Source organism: Eulemur rufifrons, chromosome 1 (genome assembly GCF_041146395.1).
Source record: "Eulemur rufifrons isolate Redbay chromosome 1, OSU_ERuf_1, whole genome shotgun sequence".
NCBI lineage: Eukaryota > Metazoa > Chordata > Mammalia > Primates > Lemuridae > Eulemur > Eulemur rufifrons.
Window position 1 is genome coordinate 64981780 of NC_090983.1, and position 26600 is coordinate 65008379.

A 26600-nucleotide genomic window follows, 5' to 3' on the forward strand; every position below is an offset into this window, starting at 1 on the left:
TTCTTAGCTATATTTTGTCCATCTAGTCTTCCTTTGTGACTTCCATGATATAAGGTAAAAGATTTCTCGTAATTCTTAATTAATGTTTAACAGATCTGCCTTTTTGATTGCCCCTAAATTAACTTTAGCACAGGTCACACAAAATTTTTCAAGTGATCCTAACTTGAAATGGTTTGGCTAGAAATGGATGAACCTCAGCAATACTGCGAGTTCTTTTGAGCTACATTAAAGGCCCTATTTATAGACCCTATTTATAGGGCCATTCAATTATAATGTAATTGAATACTAAAGCCACTTGCTTTCTTCTTTATACAGGCCGTACTCTAAAAACACCAGACTGGTACAATCCAGGTGAGTTAAGAAAACTTAAATTTAGCCAAAGCAGCTTTTACCTTTTCAATAGTGCATTTAGTTAATTATTTAAGTGCCAGCTTCTCTATACATCTCTCTCTATAAAATTTCTCCAGGTGAGGGAGGTGAGTGGTTGCTGTGGGATGAGACAATGAGGCTAGACTTTTCCTTCCCTGTGAGTACAAGAGTGGCAGAGTCACTGGCTCAGGAATCCTTAGTCCCTTGCAGTTGCACTGCTCCAGTGAGAGAGAGCCAGTAATCTGGACAGATTACTAATTTATAAATAGTTTTAAACATTAACCCATGCTTAGAGGATACAGTTTGGTTTGCCCAGTCATAACTCTGATCTTCTTCTTCTTCTCCTTTAGAGCGTGCAGGAATTCATGGACCTCCCGTTGTAATTGAAGGAAGTGAATATTGGTTTGTTGCTGATCCACACTTAAACTACCAAGAAGCCGTCCTGTACTGTGCTAGCAATCACAGCTTTCTTGCTACTATAACATCTTTTGCAGGACTAAAAGCCATCAGAAACAAAATAGCAAATGTAATTTAAAAGAATGTATTTTAAATATATTTTTATACTTATTCTATTATTTTTATACTTATTTTTACTTATCTTACTTATTTTTATACTTATTCCATTAAAAAATATTTCAAACATTTTGCCCAAATCTAAAAAAGTTAAATGTTCCTCTAATGTAAGATGTGTCTTACAAGTACCTAATTCTTTGTTTCATGTTAGAAAAGTTACACAGAATTGCTTAATGTTTTAAATCATAGAAAATTAATAATAAATGCCAATTTACAACATGAGCATCAGTAGATAATGTTAAATATAAACAATTCTAATTCCTTGTCACTTCTTTAGCTAAAAGTTAACTTTATAGTTAACTTGTGTTTCTGTTTCTAATAATAACTACAAAACAGCTTTGGGGAAGAGAAATAATTTCTATATTTTTAAATTTATAATGAATTGCTATAGGATACTCTATTACCCCTTAATGTATTAGTCCAATTAATGTATGCTCATAATTACCATGACCATATTTTCTGTACCTAAAAATAGGTCCTGTAATACGGAGTTTTCAAATTACTCTTTTGATGAAAGGTCCTGGTTTGTGTAATTTTGAGACCAACGTAATGGAATGTCTGGAAATTTTAGTGGTTCTTAGTTATAGTAAGATAAGGTATTTAAGTCAAAACTCTCCTAGACAACACAGGACATATAATAATGGATGTTTGGTTTGTTTTTCAGATATCTGTTGATGAACAGAAGTGGTGGGTGAGAGCTCATGGGCCGCCAATAGATCATCATTTTATACAGTATGTGACATCATTGATTCTGCCTTTATAAAGTTATCACTTAAAAGAAGCAGTCCCAGAGTCCCTTTTACTGAATGGGTTACTATTTATAAGTAGTTTTGAACATTAATTCATAAACTTCCTAGATTAGAGAAACCAAGTCCTTTTGCCTGTTAACATTGAGAAAAAAGCAGTATAAAATAATAGCATTAGCATTAAATTTGGAATCAAAATAACTTGTAAAAAAACCAGAATGGAACATCTAATTACATTATGAGTTGTCAAATCTCTCATTTCCTTTCAGCTCACGATATCTGTGGCGCCACTTTCACTTCACATTTGGAGAGGAATGCTTGTACACATCTGCCAAGACGTGGCTTATGGGTAAAGTTAATTCCAAATCCTCTCGTGTTGATTATGTAACATGTGAATGTAAGGTTTAATTTCTAGCTTAATCTTTTCTTTTTGATTATATTGTTTGGTAGCTTTATCTTATTCTGATTTATTGTAAAGAGTGATAGCTCAAATTCCAAATGCAAATAAAAGTGCTTTTCATTGTGAATATTTTAACTTCGTTTATCTTAACGCAGTTACTTAGAAATAAATTTACTACTTTCATAATTAATAAGCATATAGACAAATTAATAAAGATAAACGGGCAGGAGTTCTAAAATGTTGTTTAGGTCCCTTTCTCCCTTATTAGACTTCTCCTTCAACTCTCTTCCTACTTCCTCCTGCCATCACTCTTGGATGGTATGGTAGTTATACCAAATGTGTGCTTTTTTAAAAAGAAAATTAAGTTGTAATTATTATGAATACATAATAGTTGTATATATTTATAGGGTACATGTGATGTTTTGATACAGTTATACAATGTGTAGTAATCAAATCAGGGTAATCGGCGTGTCCATCACCTCAAGCATTTATCATTTCTTGGTGTTAAGAGCATTCTAATTCCACTCTTTTAGTTATTTTAAAGTATACCATAACTTATTGTTGACTATAGTCACTTTGTTATGCTATCAAATATCCTTCATTCTAACTATTTAGCTATATTTTTGCACCCACTAACCATCCCCACTTTATCCCTTCCCACTACCATTTCCAACCTCTGGTAACCATCATTCTACTCTCTGTCTCCACGAGATCACTTGTTTTAATGTTTAGCTCCTACATTTGAGTGAGAACATGTGAGATTTGTCTTTCTGTGCTTGGCTTATTTCACTTAATATAATCACCACTTCCATCTATGTTGTTGCAAATGGCAGGATTATATTCTTTTGTGGCTATATAATATTCCATTGCATATATATATACCACAATTTCTTTATCCATTCATCCATTGGTGAACACTTAGGTCTTGGCTATTGTGGATAGTGCTGCATTAAAAATGGAAGTGCAAATATCTTTGCGATATACTGATTTCCTTTCTTTTCCATATATACCCAGCAGTGAGATTGCTGGGTCATATGGTAGTTCTATTTGACTTCTTTATAGTGGTTGTACTAATTTACATTCCCACTAACACTGTACAAGGCTTCCCCTTTCTCCACATCCTCCCCAGCATTCATTATTGCCAATCTTTTTGATAAAAGCCATTTTAACTGGGATGAGATATCTCAGTGTAGTTTTTATTTGCATTTTTCTGATGACTAATGATGTTGAGCATTTTTTCATATACCTGTTGGCCATTTGTATGTCTTCTTTTGAGAAACATCCATTTGGATCTTTTGCCCATTTTTTAAATCAGATTATTTGATTTTTTTCCTCCTGAGTTCTTGGAGCTCCCTATACATTCTAATTATTAATCCCTTGTCAGAGGGGTAGTTGGTGAATCTTTTCTCCCATACTGTGGGTTATTTCTTTGCATTGTTGATTTTTTCTTTTGCTGTGTGGAAGGAAAAAGCTGGATATGATCCCATTTGTCTAATTTTTCTTTGGTTACCTGTGCTTTGCCGGTATTACTCAAGAAGTCCTTGCCCAGACCAATGTCCTGAAGCACTTCCCCAATGTTTTCTTTTAGTAGTTTCATGGTTTTAGGTCTATAATTCATTTTGATTTGATTTTTGTATATGGTGAGAGATAAGGATCTGGTTTCATTCTTTTGCATATAGACACCAGTTTTCCCAGCAGCATTTGTTGAAGAGACTGTCCTTTCCCCACTGTATGTTCTTGGCACCTTTGTTGAAAATAAGTTCACCATAGATGTGTGACTTTATTTCTGGGTGCTCTATCCTGTTCCATTGGTCTATGTGTCTATTTTTAATGCCAGTACCAGACTGTTTGGGTTACAACAGCTCTATAGTACAATTTGAAGTCAGGTAATGTGATTTCTCCAGTTTTGTTCTTTTTGCTCAAGATGGCTTTGACTACTCTGGGTCTCTTGTGCTTGCATATAAATTTTAGTACTATTTTTTCTGTTTCTGTGAAGAATATCATTGGTATTTTGATGGGAATTACATTGAATCTGTAGATTGCTTTGGGTGGTATGGACATTTTAACAATATTGATTATTCCAATCCATGAGCATGGAATATATTTCCATTTTTTTGTGTGTCCTCTTCAATTTCTTTCATCTTTACAGTTTTACAGTTTTCATTGTAGAGATCTTTTACTTCTTTGGTTAATCCTAGGTATTTTATTTTATTTGTAGCTATTGCAAATGGCATTACTTTCTTCGCTTTTCTTTCAGATTGTTTACTGTTGGCATGTAGAAATACTACTGATTTTTGTATGTTGATCTTGTATCCTGCAACTTTACTGAATTTGTTTACTAGTTCTAATAGATTTGCGTGTGTGTGTGTGTGTGTGTGTGTGTGTATGTAGTCTTTAGGTTTCTCTAGATATAAGATCATATCGTCCGCAAACAAGAATAATTTGACTTCTTCCTTTCCAATTTGGATGCCAGATGTGTGCTTTTTTATAGGCAATATTAGTATGCTATAACCTACTGATAAGAGCAATAATAGAAGACAGAAATGGCTAGAGAAGAAAGGGAATATATTTTAACCATTGGGAAAAGATTGATTTAGAGAGCCTTTCTTTACTACTGGCTTGTTTTTAAAGTGTGCTGACTGAAAACTTCTCACCATAGTAATCCTGCTTTTCATTTCTCAGACTTAGGTAAATCAGCCGACTGTAGTGCCAAGTTGCCCTTCATCTGTGAAAAATATAATGTGTCATCATTAGAGAAATATAGCCCAGATTCTGCAGCTAAAGTACAATGTTCTGGAAATTGGATTCCTTTTCAGAATAAGGTAAAAGGAGAATTGCTACATCATGTAAACAATGATTGTTTTCATGTTGGTTGTATGGCCTATGGCAGAATGACAACCCACTGGACAGTTTCACTAAGATAGCCTCAGCGTATTTCAATATCCCGCCTGATCCTCTATTTTTCCAGAAACCAGGAGCGATATTAAGAGTTAATTCTCAGGTTAGTCATACTTACAGGTCTTTTAACATGAAGTATTTCATTCTGTTGCTACTAACACTTAAATTGCTGAAGTTGATGTGTCAGTGGATAGTGATACATTGAATAGTCAGAACTGACTCTATGGCATATAGGAAACTCACTTAAATTTCTGGCTGATGTTTTCTTTTTCCCCCCTCAAGGAGAGCAGCCAAGCAGCATCTGCTAACCAAATTAATCTAACATTCGCAAACTATTTTTCAGGGACTACAGATATGCTATAAAATATTAATCATTGATCTTGCCTCCAAATGGGGATTTTATGATTAAGTTTGGGAAATGCTGCCTTTGTATCTGCCTCTTTGAGATGCATAATACATAGTGCAATATGTATCTATTAGAAAATGCATTTGGCAGCTAAAAAGAGATTGCTACAGTATGTTAAAAGTTTTATTCTCTCACATTAAAGAAGTTTGAAAGTAAGCAGACCTGTGTGGAAGCTACATGAAGTCTTCAAAATCAGGCTCCTTTTGTTTCTGCTCTGCCATCCTTACTATAAGGCTTCCAAGCTCAAGTTCAGGATATTCTCTCTAGGGTCTTTTCTAGAAGCCATCCGGTGAGTTTGCCGATATGTCAATGACCACTCCAGTCTGTAAAAAGTCTGAAAAAAATCTTTTTGTAGGATGTTTCAAAAAACACAATTTGGGACATAGTACTCTACACTAAAGTGATCATAATGTCAAAAAGAAAAAGGAAGAGATGTGCCTGACAGGTGAAAGCATTTGTAGTAAAGTTAGGGGTGCATTTTGACTTTTAAAATTAGGACAATCTCTTTATTTCCCCAAGGTACTGGAACTATGTTAATTTGCATAGTTGATGTCAATTGGAATTAAAATATCCTATCAAGAGAAAAAAAGATGATTTCTTTCAAAATATGTTTCTTTATATAAGGAGATGATGATTAAGATCACAGATTTTGAAATCAGGTGGAACAGAATCTAAGTGCTGACTTTACTACTGTGTGACTATTTCACTTATGGGTCAAGTTACTTAACATCCCTGTGCCTCAGTTTCCCCGTTTGTTGTGAGAATTAAATGGGCTAATACTACATAAACTGCTTAGCACATAGTTAGCACTCAATAAATGGGAGATCTTTAAAAAATACTTAACAGTTTGAAGACCACTTTTCAGTTATTTAAATTGAGAATCCTATGGTACTACTTTGTAATTATCCCATCTCACAGAGCAAAAATGAGCAGCCCTCTAAAATATGAGGCATTTACTTCCTATGTGAGCTTCCTCATGTCTAGAATCTTATGCTTCATATGTGTCTTTGTTTGCAGTGTTTTCTAAAGATCAAATCCACATCTCTTACATTTTCTCAAGCGAGTGAGACCTGTCACTCCTATGGTGGCACCCTTCCTTCAGTGTTGAGCCAGAGTGAACAAGGTACTGGAATTGTTTGGGAAACATGTTTTGTTTTTATCTGGGGGCCAAGTTAGTTTGGGGAGGCTGTGGAGAATTAACACATAAAAAATATTATTTAACTACTTTCTACAGAGCAGGTAAAAGACTATCTTGATAATTAATTAAGCATTGACATTTTAGTATAACTTTAATTTGAATAAGTCAAATGCTTTTTAAAAAAAATCTCTTTCTAACAGATTTTATTACATCCTTGCTTCCGGGTATGGAAGCTACTTTATGGATTGGTTTGCGCTGGACTGCCTATGAAACCATAAGCAAATGGACGGATGACAGAGAGCTGACATATAGTAACTTTCACCCATTATTGGTTGGTCAGAGGCTGCGAATACCAGCAAATGTAAGTTTTTGGCATCAGTAATCAGTGTAGCTCTGTGAAATACCTGAGTCTTCCATAAATTACTGGATTAAGAACAAAGGTCTATTGTATGATTCCATTTATGTGCAGAATAGGCAAATCTAAAGTAAAAAGTAGAGGCTAAGGAGGATGGAAGGATTGAGAGTATTGGCTACAGGAGATGCGGCTTCTTTTTGGGGTGGCGAAAATGTTCCAAGATTGATTAGAGTGATGGTTGTGCCACTCTGTGACTATACTAAAAACTACTGAATGTATATTCCAAATGAGCAAATTGTCTCCTAGGTGAATCATGGCTCAATAAAACTGTTACAAGAAGAACAACAACAGGCACTTCCCCAGGCTTCAGGTAGATGCCTTAGTTTTTCACAGTAGCATCAGACTCCATAGCACCTGTTTCACAACCAGGCAAAGCCATCAAAGAGTGAGCTGCAAACAGAAGTGAATACAGATATTTTACTTCACATTTTAGGACTTTGAGATCTCAGCCTCAGTCTCCTGAGGCAAAAAGAACAAAATTGACAGTTGGTTATCATTTTCCCGAAGAGCTACATGTAAGGAAGCCATAGAAGGGAAGAGGACATAACATTGATAATGGTTCTGCTGACACCACGATATTGCTTCCCACTGCTCTGTCCTCACTGCTTTCCAGGTGCCGACCACCTTTGGCACAAGGGGCAAAAATTGATAAATTAACATAAAAGTCAAATTCTAGGAATATGTCTTAGACAATCATCAATTGATGTTCCTGACACAATGTTACTTTGCTCAAGGTTGATGTTGGTGGCAAAGGAAATTCTGAAGCATGTGTAACTATCTACAAAGTAAATATCAAAATAATACTTGGTTATTACAGAAAATGTGGAAGTTATAGAAGAGTAAGCACAACAAAGAAAAATATCAACCCTAATCTCATACTTAGGACCATGGCTTTTAAACTTCTAACCATAACCCATAGTAGGAAATACATTTGAATCACCATCAAGTATATAGATTTATTAATAGATATAATATTGAACTGAAACTAAAGTTTCAGGAAATAATACTCACTCCTAGAAATTGTGCACACTGATATTTTTGTTCTATTCTATTTCTTTCCATTCCGTTCTCCTATCTTATCCTATCTTTTCCTATCCAATCTAATCCTATCCTATTCTATTTCATTATCACAAATTCCAGCCAAGATCCACTGTATTGATTCCATGACTTACAAATGAGTCTCAAACCATATTTGAGCCTTGATATAGGGAATTACAATGAGTATTTCAGCATTTTTTCTTCTAGACCTTTTCTATACATTGTTTTCTTAACATAGATAAGATCATAGTACACATGCTATTGTACTCTACTTTTCTCACTTGGTATTATATCATAAGTAGTTTCTTCTGCCATTGAAATATCTACTTGATAAGCATTTTAATGGTTGTACAGGATTTCTTGATAAATATACCATCTTTTACCTAACCAATGCTGGGTATTGGCTAGGTAAATATATTTCCTACTATGTTCATGGCAGACATACTGGGTTGTTTCCAGTTTTACATAATCATAAATAGTGCTGCAATGAACAATACTGAGGCTTTGTGCATAAACTTTGCCTACATTTCATGTTATCTCACAATAGATTTTAGAGATCATTCTTTTCTTTTGTACAAATTTTTTTTTTTCTCAAGACGGGGTCTTGTTCTGTTGCCTGGGCTAGAGTGCAGTGGTGCTATCATTGCTCACTACAGCCTCAAACTCCTGGGCTCAAACAATCCTCCCAGTTCAGCCTCCTGGGTAGCTAGGACTACAGGTGCATGCTACCATGCCTGGCTAATTTTTTAACAAAATTTTTTAGAAACGGGGGTCTTGCCATGTTGCCCAGGCTGGTCTTGAACCTGTGGCCTTGAGCAATATTCCTGCCTCAGCCTCCCAAAGTGCTAGGATTACAGGTGTGAGCTTCCGCACCCAGTCTAACATTTTTAATTAATTAATTTTTTATTTATAATTGACACATAATAATTGCATATTTGTGAGGTATAGTGTGATATTTCAATGCATGTATACATTATATAATGATCATGGTAATTACCATATACATCACTTGAAACATTTAATGTTTCTTTGTAGTGACAGCATTCAAAATCTTCTCTGCTAGCTATCTTGAAATGTACACTACATTGTTCTTTGCAGAGATCATTCCGTAATAATAAAGGGATTTGGTACAGTAGTTAAGGGCCCAAGCTCTAGAGTCAGATTCCCTGTATTGGAATCAACCATTTACTATGCCTTTTGAAATTTACTTTTCTTAAGCCTCAATTTCTTATCTATAAGGTGTGATATTGTTGTACTACCTCATAGGGTCAATGTGAGGTCAATGTAAGAAAATTCATTAAACACTTTAAGCATAGTAACTAACCCATAGTAAAAAAAAAAAATAGCCATTATTATTTTTTAATTTCCTCCAAAGTTACTGGTACATTTTAGTGTTTCCACTCTTCCTTATGACAGTTATGCTAAGTGATATTTTTCAAGGAAGTTGTCTATTTCATTTAGATTTTAAAATGTAATAATAAAGTTGTACACGGTATTTTAAAAATCTTCATTATTGCATTTTTACTTTGTCTTGTTGAGATTTTTACAAAAACAGGTGCATGTTACCAGTTTTCTCCGCTCTCTTCTCCACCCTTTACTCCTATTGCTTGACCTGTGTTTATGAATACTTTCTTTTGCAGTTTTGTATCTTGTTTTTCTTAGAGTTCTGTTTTTTGTTCATTTTTAATTTCCTATGTTGAATTTAGTTCATTTATTTTTTTTAAAAAAAAGAGAATACATTTAACAATATGTGTTTGCCTCCATATAAAGTTTTACTCATGTCTTTTTTGATATTTCTCAGTTTATTCTTTCCTGTAATTATTTTATTTCATTTTTGATTTACTATTTATTGAATAGCATGGGTTTTTAAAAAATCTGTAGCTCCTGAGATAAGCTTATTTTTCTTGTTTTTCTAAGTGTGATATATTTCAAACATACAGAAAAATATAAGGACAATATACTTTGAATAAATTTTCACGTCTAATATTATTGATTTGTGGTCAGAGAATGCAATCTAGACAATTTTGTTTTAATATGTGGAGGTTTTTACAGTAACTAGAATAGGATCAAAGCTTTAAGATATATTCTCTGTTATGTGGTTTATAGTTTGTCATTATAAGAAGTCTATAAATATTTAATAAATTGAATTAATAATCATGTTTTTGCTTACTTGAACTGATAGCAGAGTGTTAAATATTAATGGAGCTGTTTTTGTCTTATTACTAACAGTTTTTCTTTATCTGTTTTGAAGATATATTTGTCAATATTGCCACTATTTTGTTTTTTTAATTTCTGAAGTTAATTGCCCTTGTTCCACACTTTGGAAGTTTATCAGGATTTTCTCAGAAATGTCATGATCAGATACTTCGTGGGGATTTTTACAGGGGGAAAAATTCAATCTGGAATCTAAAATTTTCTTGCTAGGATCTTCAGACCATTAGTTTCATGATTGCTTGTATATATTTACCTTTTTGTTTAGATGTTCGAGGAAGAGTCCTACTACCACTGTGCCCTAATACTCAACCTCCAAAAATCACCTTTTACTGGGACATGGAATTTTACTTCTTGCAGTGAACGCCACTCTGTATCTCTCTGTCAGAAATATTCAGGTATCAGTTATTACCTTGATAATTATGGTACTTGATGATGTTATATATATATATTTCTTCATTATAAAAATGTTATAGGCTGGGCGCAGTGGCTCACGCCTATAATCCTAGCATTTTAGGAAGCTGAGGTGGGAGGATCACTTGAGGCCAGGAATTTGAGACCAGCCTGGGCAACATAGCAAGACAGTCTCTACAAAAAAATTTTAAAATTGGTTTGGCATGGTAGCACGTGCCTGTAGCCCCAGCTACATGGGAGGCTGAGACAGGAGGATTGCTTGAGCCCAGGAGTGCAAGGCTGCAGTGAGCTACTGTGCTCTAGCTTGAGGAACAGAGTAAGACCCTGTCTAAAAAAAATAACAATAATCTTATAAATGATTGTAGATTAATTTATAATCATATAGCTTAAAATTTCAGCATGGCTAAATCCATATTGGCTCAGTGAGTCAGATTATGTCAAATGGAATGTGATTTTCTTTCGAGTGCATTGCCATATTTAATTAAATATAAAAATTAAGTATCTGAAATAAAAAAAATTAAGTATCTGATAGAATATGTTAATAGTAATTGTCCAATGACAGTAATTTATGGTTGAATTTTGTTCTTTTTTCTGCTCTGGCATTTTTCCAATTTTACTTTTAATCAGGGAAAAGAGAAGAAAAAAATTAATATTTTTAATTGAGTCCAGCATTGAGTATTGAGTCCATTAACAGTAGTCGTTGTTAACTTTAGCACTAAAACAAAGACAGATTTGAAGCATTATAAATGAATCACTGTCTATGCCTTTCTATAATCCAAATAAAAGTAAAATGTGCACTTAAAAGAAGGAATCATCCATATTTTGAAAAAGATATTTTTAAAAGGCATTACATTGTTTTTCATTGAACACAATGAATCCTTAACAAATGATTAAGAAAAAAATTTTGTCATGTAATGAGAACATTAAGTAGATATTTCATGTACTTCAGCAAAATTTTTTTGCTAAATTAAACTTTACCCATTTGTTCTACACTTTTTAGTAACTTCCTTATTTAAAGAAGTACTCTAAAGCAATCATTGAAATATATACTCTTTTTTTTTGTTTTTTTCAGCCAGTCAAATTTAGCAGTGGGGATTTGTAACAAATATATCCTCTTGTGGGTAGTTTTTTATATTTCTTCAAGGTGGCTCTCCCAGGTGAAAACTTTGTTACGGGGATACTTAATACCTTTCTTTCCTTGTTGAAGCAGTTCAAACAAAAGAGGTATTTGGCACCAACATGAAATGGTAATCTTATTACAGGTTACATTTATATACAGCTTTTCTCCTTTCTAAATCAGGTAAAGTAAACAATTTTGTTCTGATTTTTAGAAAATAAGCATTACAACTCATGCATTTTACCTAAGGTATACACCAGAACATAGCTCATTCTCCCACCCAAAATCTAAAATAAATAAATAGGTAAATAATATCTAAAGTAGAGTAGTATGGGGAGAAATTTGAAAAAGTGTCCCATGACTTGTAGAGTGGGGACAGAGGCTTGTTGTTGTTGTTACTTGTTTTCTTTACACACAGAAATTAAAGGCAGAGAGACCTTGCAGAATACTTCAGAAACTGTAAAGTACCTAAATAACCTGTACAAAATAATCCCGAAGACTCTGACTTGGCACGCTGCTCAAAAGGAGTGTCTGAAAAATCACATGCAGCTGGTGAGCATCACGGACCCTTACCACCAGGCGTTCCTCACCGTGCAGGCCGTCCTCCACAACTCCTCTTTGTGGATCGGACTCTCCAGTCAGGACGTAAGTTTTCAGTTCCAATTGCCAGGGCTAGGCAATGGGATACAATGTTTTTTATTGTGCATGACATCTCATCCCACACTAAAATAAACTGGATATCTTAAAATCTTGTTCCAATAAATTTCATGGACTATGTGGCTTTTCATGGCAATTATCTTTCCACTATTGAAAGATCTAATGTGTTATTGTTGACATGAGGAAAACGTTCTGGTGGATGTGTATACTTGAGCACATCTCTTTGTTTATTCTAATCAAAGACTGAGCTAGAATGGAGAACTGCCATCTCTTTAGCCAAGGAAAAGATGAGGAGGAGGGAAGAATTTAAACATCAGATGGGGCTGGGCATGGGAAACACTGTGGATGGTGTTGAAGTGTCCTTTTCATCCCTTTAGAATTCAGTAGAGTTGGAGGATCACTTGAGGTGAGGAGTTCGAATCCAGCCTGGGGAACATAGCAAGATTCTGTCTCTAATAAAAAAAAAATCAAGGCCGGGTGTGGTGGCTCACGCCTGTAATCCTAGCACTCTGGGAGGCCGAGGCGGGTGGATTGTTTGAGCTCAGGAGTTCGAGACCAGCCTGAGCAAGAGCGAGACCCCGTCTCTACTAAAAATAGAAAGAAATTATCTGGCCAACTAAAATATATATATACAAAAAATTAGCTGGACATGGTGGCACATGCCTGTAGTCCCAGCTACTCGGGAGGCTGAGGCAGGAAGATCGCTTGAGCCCAGGAGTTCGAGGTTGCTGTGAGCTAGGCTGACGCCACGGCACTCATTCTAGCCCGGGCAACAGAGTGAGACTCTGTCTCAAAATAAATAAATCAGCAGAGTGAAATTAAGCTACTTTAAAAAGGGATTAGAATAATGTTTCACCCCATCTCAAGTGCTGATCTGGATAGAAGTCTGGGGTAATTCTCATTCATTTCTTAGCCCAACAAAGAATGCTAGTCTCCAATTATCCTAGCACTAACCTATGTACGTGTTGCACAAACAGGGATAGTTATACAGCTGAACCTTTGGGCTGTAATTAAATAGGGGATTTTTTTAAAAAATATAAAGGAGTTGTATTCCTGTGGCATTATAGGCTATTTTTGCCTCTTTTCTCAGCCATGGTATACTCCAACATACCATGATGGGTCTAGGGCTGCATGGAGAAAATGTGACTGAAGACAATTTAGTCCCAGCACAAGCTCAGAATTGACCTGGAGAATGGACGAATAAACCAGAATTGTTACCAAAAGCTCAATTAAAAGTAGCATTTAAAAATGGCTTGCAGAATGGTTTCTCTGAGCCTCTGGATATTTTAAAATATACTCTCAATCAAGCCAGGTGATGAGGGAGCTGCTTACCCAGCCCTCACAGCATCAATTCTTCCATAGCATTACAAGTTATTACATTTCCCAGTTTCAATCATCTTAAGTCTTTTGAAACAAAAGCAATATTATCACTGTAGAAAATTTATAAAGTATAGTAAATTAAAAGAAGAAAATTAGGCCAGGAACAGTAGTTCATGCCTGTAATCCCAGCACTTTGGGAGCTGAGGTGGGAGGATTGTTTGAGCTCAGGAGTTCAAGATCGGCCTGGGCAACATAGCAAGACCCTGTCTCTACAGAAAAATACAAAAGTTAGCCAGGTGTGGTGGCACATGCCTGTAGTCTCAGCCACTCATAAGGCTGAGGCAGGCGAATCACTTGAGTTCAGGAGTCTCAGGTTGCTGTGAGCCATGATGCCACTGCACTCTATCTAGCCTAGTGACAGAGTGAGAGTCTATGTCCTAAAAAAAAAAAGAAGAGGAAGACAAAGAAGAAAATTAAAGCTGCCTGTAATCCCAGTATCTAAAGATAAATATGGTTTAATATTTTGGTATATATCCTTCAAGTTGTTTTTATATGTACCCATATTTATTTTTAAGACAATTGGGGTCAGATTGTTTTATAACATTTTTCCCCCACATAATGATTTTGATCTTATTTCTTTTCCTATTCACCTATAGTTTTTTTTTTCCTTTCACCCTTAATTTTAACATATTCAGTGCAGCTGTTTATTATGTGTCTTCATAAGCTGCCTTAATTTTTAGGAACATGCCAGGATATTAACAAATAATTTATGTTGAAAGCAACGAGAAGATATTGAAAGATTTTAAATAAAATAGCAATGATATAAGATTTTACTTAAGTAAAATGACACTGGGTAGTGGATGGGGGAGGAAACAAGCAGTCTGGAGAGAGGAAGACCAGTCATTTTTGTATAAATCAATGCCGAAAAAGATGTTGGCCTAAGGCGTGTTTACAGTGCCTGGGGTGCAGCAGCTCAGGGTTATACAAAGTACAGAGTGTGGCTGTGGTAGGGGTCACTCAAGTACATAGAAGTAAAAATACATGGAATGAGAGGAAGTCACGAAGGCTTGAGACTGGTGTGTCATCCACTGAACCCAGACATCCCTACGTCAATGGTAGGGCCTGGGGGACAGAGCAAGACTCGGCATCTCCTTAGCGAAAGTCAGGGGCGATAAAGAGGGCCAAGACCTCAGTGAAGGTCTGAGAGAGGCGAGGATTCTGCGAGTTTGCAGTGATAAGAAGGGCTTTAACATCAGACTGAGGTGGGGGGTGGGGGAGGGGATGGGGGTATGCCTACACAATGAGTGCATTGCGCACCGTTTGGGGAGTGGTAACACTTGAAGGTGCTGACTCGGGAAAGGGGGGGTGGGGAAAAAAAAATGAAACTATTGTTTTTAACTTGCACTGTTCACTTAATAATTTATCATGAATATTTCCCATATTATTTCATATCACTGTACAAGAAATAATGTATACATTATGAGGACATACTGTATCTAACAAGATATACTGTTAGACTCTTTGATTCTGTAAAATTAAATTGAAAAAAAAAAAAAAAGAAGGGCTTTAACCTCAAAGGAAGTGACTGGAGGAGATAAAAATACCTACTACTGCTTTCTGCTAGCCCTGTGGTATCTGAGAATAGAAGAACAAAGAGCCTTCCCTTGTGGGTGCTGAAAGGAGGTTATTCCCTTGGAAAAGCCAGATTTAAATGAAGATCACTTAAGGTCAAGAATTTAGTAAAGAGATATTTATAGTCTTAATAAAGAGATTTTGTATTCAGTAAAGAGATAGAAGGTGTGGGATGATTTATCTAGGATGTAAAGGAAAGTCCAAAGGCCCAGGGACAGGGGCGGCGGGGAGGACCGCAAAGGGGAAGAAGTACAAGGCGGTATAGACAAGAGTGCAGGCACCAATGTGGTGGCCAAAAGGCCACGTCTGAGGCCACGATGGCTTAGGGATGAACTGGCCCAAGGTTACAGCTGAAACTATGGTCTCTAACAGTTCAGAATGAGGCAGCTGGTGGTGTTGAGAGTTGACTGTATTTTCTGTTTATGGTTCACTGAGGAGACTTGTGTGTGGCCTTTGCTTAATGTTCCAAATAAACTAGTGGTGCAAATTGCTTTGGGCCTCAGGAAAGCTTAGCTCAGTGGATTGGTTGGGCCAGTGTTGGTATGGAAGGCCTGGCACTCTGGCGGCACTGTGGGGAAGCTCAGACAGACCTGTACCCCACAATCCATCCCCTGTACCTAGGTGGGTGGTCAGGCCCTCGTCAGGATGTAAGGACAGATGTGCACAGACGTCTAGCACACAACAGGATATGGTGAATGAAGTAGCTTCTCCTCAAAGACAAGTGTGAAAACAGAGGGGTGAGATCCACAAGGCCTGAGGAGCTAAGAGGAAGGCAACTGGCATTGATGTAGTTCCGCGTGCCGGCTAGCCATTAGGTTACGTGTTTTACACGTTATACGGTTAATTCCAGGCCTATAAAGTCAAGTGCTGCACTCATTGAATAGATGAGGGGATAGAAATTTGGAGAGGTAGGCTCAGAAATCAAAAGCTGGTGAGTGACTGAAGCAGAATTCAAAACCAGGTATGCTTGTCTCCAAAGCCCATGTTCTTTCTACTTCTCCGTGTTGTCTCTGATTTAATCAGTGCTCACAGTGGTCCTTACTTCAGTTTAGTTTTCTGATTTCCAACCACCAGCAGTTCTAATTATGTATGGCAGCATAGCACAATGGTTAGGACATAGATTTTAGGGGCTGACAGCCTGGAGTAGAGTCTTAGCACTGTAGTTTATATTCTGCGTGGCACAAGTTACATAGCTTTAGCTTCCTCTCCTGTAAAGTGGAGATAATTATAGTACTTCTCTCATATGGTTGTTATGAGGATTAAATAAGTTAGTATTTGTAAAGGACTTAGAACAATGCCTGGCACATAGTAAATGCTATGTGTGTGTCCAATATAAAATAAAATTAAAAGTCATTAAATTGACCATTAGGGTCAAAATAATACAAAGTGATAACATGAGTATTATCCTTTGAAATGTATTTCTGATCCTTACAGGATGAACTCAACTTTGGTTGGTCAGATGGGAAACGTCTACATTTTAGTCGCTGGGCTGAAGATAGTGAGCAACTTGAAGACTGTGTGATGTTAGACACTGATGGATTCTGGAAAACAGCCGATTGCAATGATAATCAACCAGGCGCTATATGCTACTATCCAGGAAGTATGTGAATTTGAAATATTTTAATTCTTAAATTATTATCATCAATCTCATGAGTAATAAAATTTCCAGGGAGTAGTTTTGTAAAATCTGGTTTTGGATTTGCAAAGAAATTATAATCATGTCCTTTTTATGACAAAATTTTTTGTATTTATATTGTTATAGAAAATTTATATTTGTGGGAATTCTGTCATAATTCTTAACATCACAACTTCCCATTACTTTTTTGAGCCACTGTTAAGATTCAGTTGGTGGCAAGTAACAGCAACCAGCTCAAGCTAGCTTAAGACAAAGTGAAATTTAGAACCCCCAAAATGGAGATTGAGCTGAGCCTCCTGGAGAGTGGGAGTCAGGAACCCAGAGGTCCTCTCTTCCACCCCTGTGTGGATCTGCACTTTTCTTTTAATATGCTTCAGCCTCTCTCTGCACGTAGTGGAACATGGCGGCTCTGCAGCATTCAGTTACAACTGTAAGTGGAGATGAGTTGACAATTTCAAAATTCTACTTTTCAAATCCGTAGAGAGAATCTGATGAACTTAGCCTGAGTCAGATATGCAATCTCTAGCCCATTCGGAGGTAAGTGGTTTCACAACTGTCAGATGACCACATCTGTGGGTTTGTGGCAGAAAGAAGACTCTACTTCACAGACAAAGGGATTTGTTGTGAGCTGGGAGAAATACTGAACGGTCCCTACCTCATATTAAACCAGTTTGATTTCTTTTGAGTGGAGCATATCTATATTTGCATCTTTTTGAATGTATGGCCTTTTCATAAAATGAAAAACATAATCAGCTTTTCTAGATGCCAGATTTTAAGCAGTATTTCTGTTTGATTTGGTTAAAGCAATAACATATTTAGAACATCAAGTATTTCATTAAAATGTTCCTTTACAATTAGAGCTGTCAGTAGGCAGAAACTTGAAAATGAATTCTCAAAGTTATGGTTAGGTGCCTATTCATAATGAATATGTTACCTATAGTTTCTCCGAGGTGGCCTGTTGTGCTTGACATATGGTAATGCAGGAAGAATGAAACTGCACTTAACATAATAGCACCTCATTTTTTACATTCTTCCACTCCACAGCAGGGGTAAGAAAATTATGTCACATAACCTCCTTCCTACAGAAAGCTGGCTTTCTGTACACTGCGTTTGAGTATAACCAGAGAACAAGCTCCACCAGGCTATTAGTTCTTGGCTTCCTGATATTTCCTTCAAATCAAGTTTAATGGCTATGAACAAGATTTAACATTTATATCTGAAACTGGAATTCTTATCATCCACTCTTTTTCTAGATGAGACTGAAAAAGAGGTAAAACCAGTTGACAGTGTTAAATGTCCATCTCCTGTCCTAAATACTCCATGGATACCATTTCAGAACTGTTGCTACAATTTCATGATAACGAAGAATACACATATGGCAACAACACAAGATGAAGTTCATTCTAAATGCCAGAAACTAAGTAAGTACATTATACTGTCATTGTATTTTTTTTAAATCTCACCTGTGTTATAAATATTTCTAATTACCACTAGTAACTAGATCTCAAAAATATTCATCTTCTCATTTCTACATTATCAATGACAAAGTATTAAAATTTGTGTTTGGTTAAAACGAAGTATAGGATTAACCTGTTTACTCATTTATTCAAGAACTAGTCTGTCTTTGTGTGTGTTAACAAGATGGGTTCTTCAAAAGGAAAAGAAATGACACAAGAGAGCAGAGAACTGGATGTTAAATCAAGCTAGGCTGTGGGAAAGTGAAAATAGGTTAGTCGGAGTGGTTGAAAGCTTAGATGTGCCACAAAGAAGCAGCTACGCGTAAAAAAATACACATTTCACATGTTCAGCTCTCAAGACTCTTCAGGTAATTCCTGTGAGAGCTGCTGAGGATTCTGAATGGAACTGATGGAACTATGAACTTTGTGGAAAGTTCCTATGGAAAATATCAAACCATTATTCCCCAAAGCGTGCTCTGTATAATGCTGGTCTTGAGAGATGTTCTGGGGAAAGAAATCCTTAGAAAAAGAATAAGTTGAAAAAGTATAAGGTTGAGAAACACTAGATACCAGAGCTTTTATTGGGCATTATCAATCATGCACTTTAAGAAAAACTGGCAAAAATTAACAAAGTTTAACTTTATTTCAACCAATGTTCACAAACTTTTTATCATTGTAGAACTTTTCTGAGGGACTCCCTTGTTAATTTCCTGAGAAACACACTTTTGGAAATATTATATTAGCCTTTTTTTAACCCTAATGCAATAGTGATCTCTAAGGAAAAGGAAGATCTGGTTTATAGCCATTCAAGAGGTTTTATTCCTCATAAAATAACCTTTGATAGGATAGCATTAATATGGGTGGATTTGTACCAACTACAGTGACCTTTAAATGGGGGGAAAGTGAAGTGAATCAATATTTTAAATTCTCTACTCAGCTACCAGTTTTCCACCATACTTTAAGACCAAATTTAACATCAAAATGTTTGAAAACTTCTTAACCTATTCATTTTAGTATAAGACAGTTTTAATTTACATGTATTTCTAATTTCCAATATTGTTTAAGTTTTAGAGTACATTAAGTTGGGAAATAGAATTTTCTCAATCTATAAAATAAAGTAAAATGTTCTGGGTAATTATTTAAATTATTGGTTATTGGTTATTTTTTATTCCACAGATCCAAAATCACGTATTCTGAGTATTCGCAATGAAAATGAGAATAACTTTGTTCTTGAGCAACTTCTATACTTCAATCATGTGGCTTCATGGGTCATGTTAGGAATAACTTATGAAAGTAAGTTATAAATCTATTGATTTTCTCCATTTGTATTCATACTTCATTATAACCTATTTATCAAGCTATAAAAGTATAGTTCTTCGAAGTACATATTTATCAATATATAAAAGTATAATTATGTACTTGATATAACTTATATAAATACCAAGACAGTTTTTGTGTCTCTGCTCTGCTATTAATATACCTTTACTACTAAGTTTAGAGTTAAATGGTAGAAAATAATTTCCCTGCTTCATTCTTCCTCCTAGCAACTCAAGACTAACTAAAAATGATCACACTCCCATATAAATCTCTAATATTTATGTCTCTGCTAACTATGGGGGATGAGCAAGAACAGAACATTCTTCTATTAATGTTGCATCTTTGGGTTTATAGCATTGGCTTGGGGTATACATATGGTAAGCATTAGAAAAATGAAACACATGATCTGATACTGAGATAGAGTATTAAAATTTGAACTAAATATCACAAATCCAAAATGTGATTGATATGAAATTTTTAAAAACATAGAGTCCAATATAGGGGAAACAAGACCAATTTAAAAAGATTCTCAGAGATGACGTGAAAATCATAGAGGTTTTGGATTTAGGAAAATTTGCTGTTGGCATAAAGCATCAAAAGCATAAATTTACCCTAAAAAAGGCTTAATAAGGGGCACAGAACAATGATAGCCAGAGGTAGAATAGCAAAAGAAGCTAAGTTCTTCAAATATGACCATTTTATTAATAAAAATAGGCTTCTCCTTTGCTACCTAACCTATTTCTTACCATTGTCAAGGTTTTTTTAAATGCCTATGGTTTCCAGATGAGTTAATCATAGTTAAACTATCAAGCAATAGCTAAAACTTGGATTTGCCAGTTGAGGATAAGTCAACCACCATTGGACTTAATTAGCCCAAGTTGTTTCTCCAATATACCACATTTTATTTATCTATTTATCAGTTGATGGACATTTAGGTTGTTTTTACCTTTTTGGTTATTATGAATAACGCTCCTCTGAATATTTATGTATAAGTTTTTATATGGACATGTTTTCATGTCTCTTGGGTATACACCTAGGATCAGAATTGCTGGGTCTTTTGTTTAACCCTTCAAAGAACTGCCAGACTGTTTTCCAAAGCAGCTACCATTTTCCATTCCCAAAAGCAGTGTATGAGAGTTCCAATTTCTTCATATCTATGCCAACATTTATTTTTAATGTGTCTTTTTGATTATAGCCATTCAACTTGGTGTGAAGTGATAGCTCATTGAGGTTTTTATTGCATTTCCCTGATGGTTAATGATGTTAAGCATCTTTTCATGTGCTTATTGGATATTTGTATATAATCTTTGGAGAAATCTCTATTCATATTTTTTGCTCATTTTAAAATTGAGTTGTCTTTTTTAATTGTTGTTTATATGTTTTGTATCTACATCCCTTGTCAAATAAATGATTTGCAAATATTTTCTCCCATCACTTTCTTGATAACACAAAAGTTTTAGTTTTGATGAAGTCCAATTTATCTATTTTTTTCTTTTGCCACTTGTTCATATCTGCGAAGGCTTTACTTACCGCAGAGTCATGAAGAGTTAATCCTATGTTTTCTTCTAAGGATTTTATAGTTTCAGCTCTTACATTTAGGCCTATGATCTACTTTGAGTTAATTTTTGTATATGGTGAAAGGAGGGGGTCCAACTTCATCTTTTTTTTTTTTTTGCATGTGGATATCTAGTTGTCCAGCACCATTTGTTTAGCGGACTATTCTTTCCACATTGAATTGTCGTGGCATCCTTCTTAAAAATCAGTTAACTGTAGTATGCACAATTGTGTACAGTTTATATCCAGAGAAGATATTCCTGTCACTAATTTTGGAATATATCAGTGATTTTTTAATAAAATAATTATATTTATTTCCATTGCAATTAAACACATATGTAAGAGAAATGGATATTTGGTGGAAAAATCATAGTGTTGTTATCGAAGGATGGTGGAATTATAGGTAAATTTTAATTTTTATATTTATAATATATATATTCTCCAAATTAAAAATAAGCATGACTTACTGTTATAATCAGAAAATATTTTAAAGGATTATAATAGTCATACAACCTTTTAAAAGATGGGGAAAGGAAAGAGAAAATTAGTTGAGTTTGAAATATGAACCTTAAAACTATAATTCAAGTCTTAATTTAATCTCTAATCATAGAAAAAAATATTTTTTCTCTAGATAATTCTCTCATGTGGTTTGATAAGACCATGTTGTCATATACACACTGGAGAGAAGGAAGACCAACTATAAAGAATGGCAAGTTTTGGGTCGGTCTGAGTACTGATGGCTTCTGGGATATTCAAACCTTTAATGTTATTGAAGAAACATTTTATTTTCACCAGCACCTCATGCTTGCTTGTAAAATTGAAATGGGTAAGTATGCTAATGTACAGTGTTAACTCCAGGGAAAAAGAATATAAGGCCATTAGTCCCGCTAGGGGAATCATGCAATCATGACTTTTTAATGCTTCCTCTGTATTCAGTCCTACACGAGGTGCTACAGAGGTCATGGAGGAAGGAAGATATGGACCCTGGTGTCATGGTCTTGACCTCAGGAGTAACATGTAGGTAGAGAGATAGCATTAAATTCTTTGTAATTATTTTATGTAGGTTAGTCTTAAATTATTTGGTACAGACTTAAATTTGTTGGGAAGTCAAACGAAATCAATGAAAACAAGGAATGCCTTCAGGAAGAGGTGGAAGTTGGTTGGACCCTGAAAGATAGATAGGATTTTTATAAATAAGAAAGTGTGTGTGGGTAGAGTTTTGATATTCCAGGCAAAATGAATGTCTCTCAACCTTGCCTAATCCTTAAATAAATCTATTTTAAAATGCATGTTAGTTTAAAACTTTTCAGAGTTTAAATGTTATTACTACCACTTTGCTCTAAGCCCTCTGCTAACACAAAGCCTATCACGGTAGCATCCTGGCTAATCGCCTCCCTTCAAAGTGCTGCAGAATAACTTCCTGAAGACCGTTGCCATCAACAATCTCCAAGGATTCCTATTTTCAATTACTTTGAGTACATGTAATCTTTTGAGACTTTAGAAACAAGTCTCCATCCCTAATTTCTAGGCTTTCTCCCATCCCCATTTTTTCCCCATTTTTCCTCATTCTTGCTCAGTAACCATCTTTTTCTCAGTCAGGCTGATCTCTCAATTATACCATGTATGGTGTATGCCCATCCTCCTATTTGTACCTTTATTTCTGTTTTTTTCCCTGTCAAGAAGATCTCCACCTTCTCTCTTTCTTTTTTTTTTTTTAATTTCTTTTATAAACTTTTCATTTTAGAATAGCTTTAGATTTAAAAAAAAAAAAGTTACAAAAATAGTACAGAGAGTTCCCATACATCTCGCACACAGTTTTCCCTATTGTTGACATCTTACATTAGTATGGTATATTTGTCACAACTGATAAACCAATATATTTTTTTTTTTTTTTTTGAGACAGAGTCTCACTTTGTTGCCCTGGCTAGAGTGAGTGCCGTGGCGTCAGCCTAGCTCACAGCCACCTCAGACTCCTCGACTTAAATGATCCTACTGCCTCAGCCTCCTGAGTAGCTGGGACTACAGGCATGCACCACCATGCCCAGCTAATTTTTCTATATATATTTTTAGTTGGCCAGATAATGTCTTTCTATTTTTAGTAGAGACGGGGGTCTCGCTCTTGCTCAGGCTGGTCTCAAACTCCTGACCTTGAGCGATCCACCCGCCTCGGCCTCCCAGAGTGCTAGGATTACAGGTGTGAGCCACCGCGCCCAGCCTGATAAACCAATATTGATACGTTATCATTATTATTAACTAAAGTCCACACATTATTCAAATTTCCTTAGTTTTTATTTGACGTATGTTTCTCTTCAGGATCCCATCCAGGACACCACGTTACATTCAGTCATCATATCTCCCTAGGCTTCTCTTGGCTGTGACAGTTTCTCAGACTGTTCTTGTTTTTGATGATCTGGACAGTTTTGAGGATCACTGGTCATGTGTTTTGTAGAACATCCCTCAGTTTGGCTTGGCTGGTGTTTGCTCATGATTAAACTGGGGTTACGAGTTTTGGGGGGGAAGACCACAGATGTACAGTGGCATCCTCATCACTTCATATGAACAGTACATACTGTCCACGTGACTTATCACTGTTGATTTTAACCTTGACCACCTGGCTCAAGGTAGTGTTTGTCAGGTTTCTCTACTGGGAAGGTCCTCTTTTTCCCCCCTTTGCACACTGTTCTCCTTATAAGGAAGTCACTACACTCAGTCCATCCTTACAGGTTGGAGGGTTATTCCCCACCTTCCTGAGGAGGGAGAGCTATTTATATAATTATTTAGAATTCTTCAGCACAGGAGATTCGTTTATATTCTCTCATTTTAAAATATATTCATTCACTTATTTATGCCCTCATCATTGTGGCTTTGTGGTTGTTTGTAGTTTGTTTTTAGCACTTCTTTACTTTTGAGTTACCTTCTTTTTATTCATATTTTCCTCTAGCCCTCTAGACCTAGTATGGACTCATGGTTATTTATTTTATACTTTATATTCTAATTTACTACATTATTTAATATTTTGCTCAAATTATTCTGACTTTGGCCATTGGGAGCTCTTTCCCTTGGTTCCTATGTCCCTTATCATTGTGCTGCTGTTGTTTGTTTGTTTTTAGCACTTCCTTACTTTCTGGTTACCTTATTTCTTTTTAGTCTTAATTTCACCTAACCCTTGAGATCTGGTTTATCAAGCAGGCTTCCTGACTCCCCTAATTCTGAAGAACCTCTGGTCAGTCTCACATATCCTAGTGGTTAATAGTTTTGCCATCATTTCATGTATTGTTTTTTTCTGTCTCCAACTAATATATGAGCCCCTTAAATGAAAGACTATGTTTATGCCTTCTTTTAATCATCCAGACAACTGTAATATTTAAGAGCCTATGATATGTGCTGTAGCAATAAGAAAAATAAAGTATGCATTTGACCTCCCTTATTAATAAGAAACCCAGTTTTATTTAACTTCTGAAATGATTACATGTCATCTTATCCAAAATATGTATTTAGAAATAATGTAATCACCAATGCTTTTAATTTAAATATTATAGTTGACTACAAAGAAGAATATAATACTACACTGCCACAGTTTATTCCATATGAAGATGGTGTTTATAATGTTATTCAAAAAAAGGTAACATGGTATGAAGCATTAAACACGTGTTCTCAAAGTGGAGGTTATTTGGCAAGCATTCATAACCAAAATGGCCAGCTCTTTCTGGAAGATATTGCAAAACGTGATGGATTTCCACTATGGGTTGGGCTCTCAAGTCATGACGTAAGTCTTGCTTTGTTTCCCAGAAACTTTTCAAATCTGTTACTTTTAAGGTTGGAAATTTGAGCATAAAATATTAATTCAGGGTACAGCATCATATTAAGTCCTAGGATTCAGTTTGCAAAGCGTAGTGCTTTCTTACCTTTTACGACATAGAACAAATAAAAAACTTTATTTGTAGAATGTGCTAGGGCAAATGGCCAGGCCATCCCAAGGGCCCAATAGATTAAAATAATGTATCAACAATATTTATGTAGCCAATTTGGGGAAGACTAATTGGAAATCTGATGAAAAGCATAGAATCAAAAAAACCTTAGTTTCAATATTAGCGGCAGGGTATTAATGTGCTGGGTGATCATAAGCAAGTTGTTTAACCTTTGCAACCTTATTTCCTCATCTATAAAATTGGGGTAATAATATTTTCATTGAGATTTTAACACAAAAATTTATATAAGGTGCCAACTAAAATTCTTAACAAGGTTAGGACTAATAAATTTATACTTTCTTCCCACTTTTCACCTAGAAATTAGCACTGCTTAAGATTAGTCTTCTGCTGATAAACACATTTTCTGTGCCACTATTTCAATCCTATTAATTGGTACATTTATGTACTCATAGTAATGTCTGGTAAAAAAAAATAGTCATCTATTGAGATTAGAGATTAGTCTTAATTTAAATTATCTTTAGAACAAAGTGGGGCCAATGAAAGAAAGGATGGCGAGATTATAGATTCAAGGAAAAATCAAAGGTAGTCTTCCTATTTTCCTTTTCTAGCCCCCTGCTGCTTGATGGACTCTGTAACGTGAAAATTGTAACCAGAGACACAAACCACAAAACTATTACTATAAAACATAGAAAACAATATTCAGAACAATATGAAGGTTGGGATTATAAATCTGCAATTGTGATAAATGGAAGGCATTTGCTTGTCATTTAAGTTCAAGTGTTACGCAAACTCATCCTTAAAACAAACAAACAAAAAAATCTAGAAACAGGATATAGTAACACTGTCTCTAAGTTTAAAGTCCTACTTAAACTGTGCCAGAGCAAATGTCCCAAATCAATGCATCTAAAGTAAATCTCTGATTTTACAAATAGGTTCAGATCTATAATACTTGTAAGCAAAGAATTAATACTTCATTACAGTGTTTCTTAAAGTACGTATATTGTCCTTTGTGCTCTTTTTGAAGTCACACATCTCGGTTCAGGTTATCTTATTATTCTTAAAACAGGGAAGTGAATCAAGTTTTGAATGGTCTGATGGCAGTACATTTGACTACATTCCATGGAAAGGCCAAAAATCTCCTGGAAATTGTGTTATATTGGATCCAAAAGGAGTTTGGAAACATGAAAAATGCAGTTCTGTTAAGGATGGTGCTATTTGTTACAAACCTGCAAAATGTAAGATTTGATTTCGAATAACCATATATTACTAAAATATGACATAATTTACATGCATAATTAAATCTCAATAATTTTTTATTTTAATGAGGTTTATCCACAAATCCTATACAAATAATTTTGATACTTGGTGAATAG

General features: G+C 35.3%; 1 protein-coding gene across 1 annotated transcript in view; it reads left to right on the forward strand.

The window, feature by feature from the left end:
* Nucleotides 1-26600, forward strand: part of LY75 (lymphocyte antigen 75) — a 90174-nt gene that overhangs the window by 53396 nt on the left and 10178 nt on the right. The window contains exons 17-31 of the mRNA XM_069494995.1: nt 316-351; nt 720-895; nt 1607-1674; nt 1958-2037; nt 4771-4910; nt 6410-6515; nt 6731-6891; nt 10463-10592; nt 12144-12370; nt 16769-16934; nt 18224-18391; nt 19604-19720; nt 21930-22124; nt 24838-25064; nt 26294-26462. Of these exons, the coding sequence (XP_069351096.1) occupies nt 316-351; nt 720-895; nt 1607-1674; nt 1958-2037; nt 4771-4910; nt 6410-6515; nt 6731-6891; nt 10463-10592; nt 12144-12370; nt 16769-16934; nt 18224-18391; nt 19604-19720; nt 21930-22124; nt 24838-25064; nt 26294-26462 (2166 nt within the window). The remainder of the gene's footprint in view (nt 1-315; nt 352-719; nt 896-1606; nt 1675-1957; nt 2038-4770; nt 4911-6409; nt 6516-6730; nt 6892-10462; nt 10593-12143; nt 12371-16768; nt 16935-18223; nt 18392-19603; nt 19721-21929; nt 22125-24837; nt 25065-26293; nt 26463-26600) is intronic.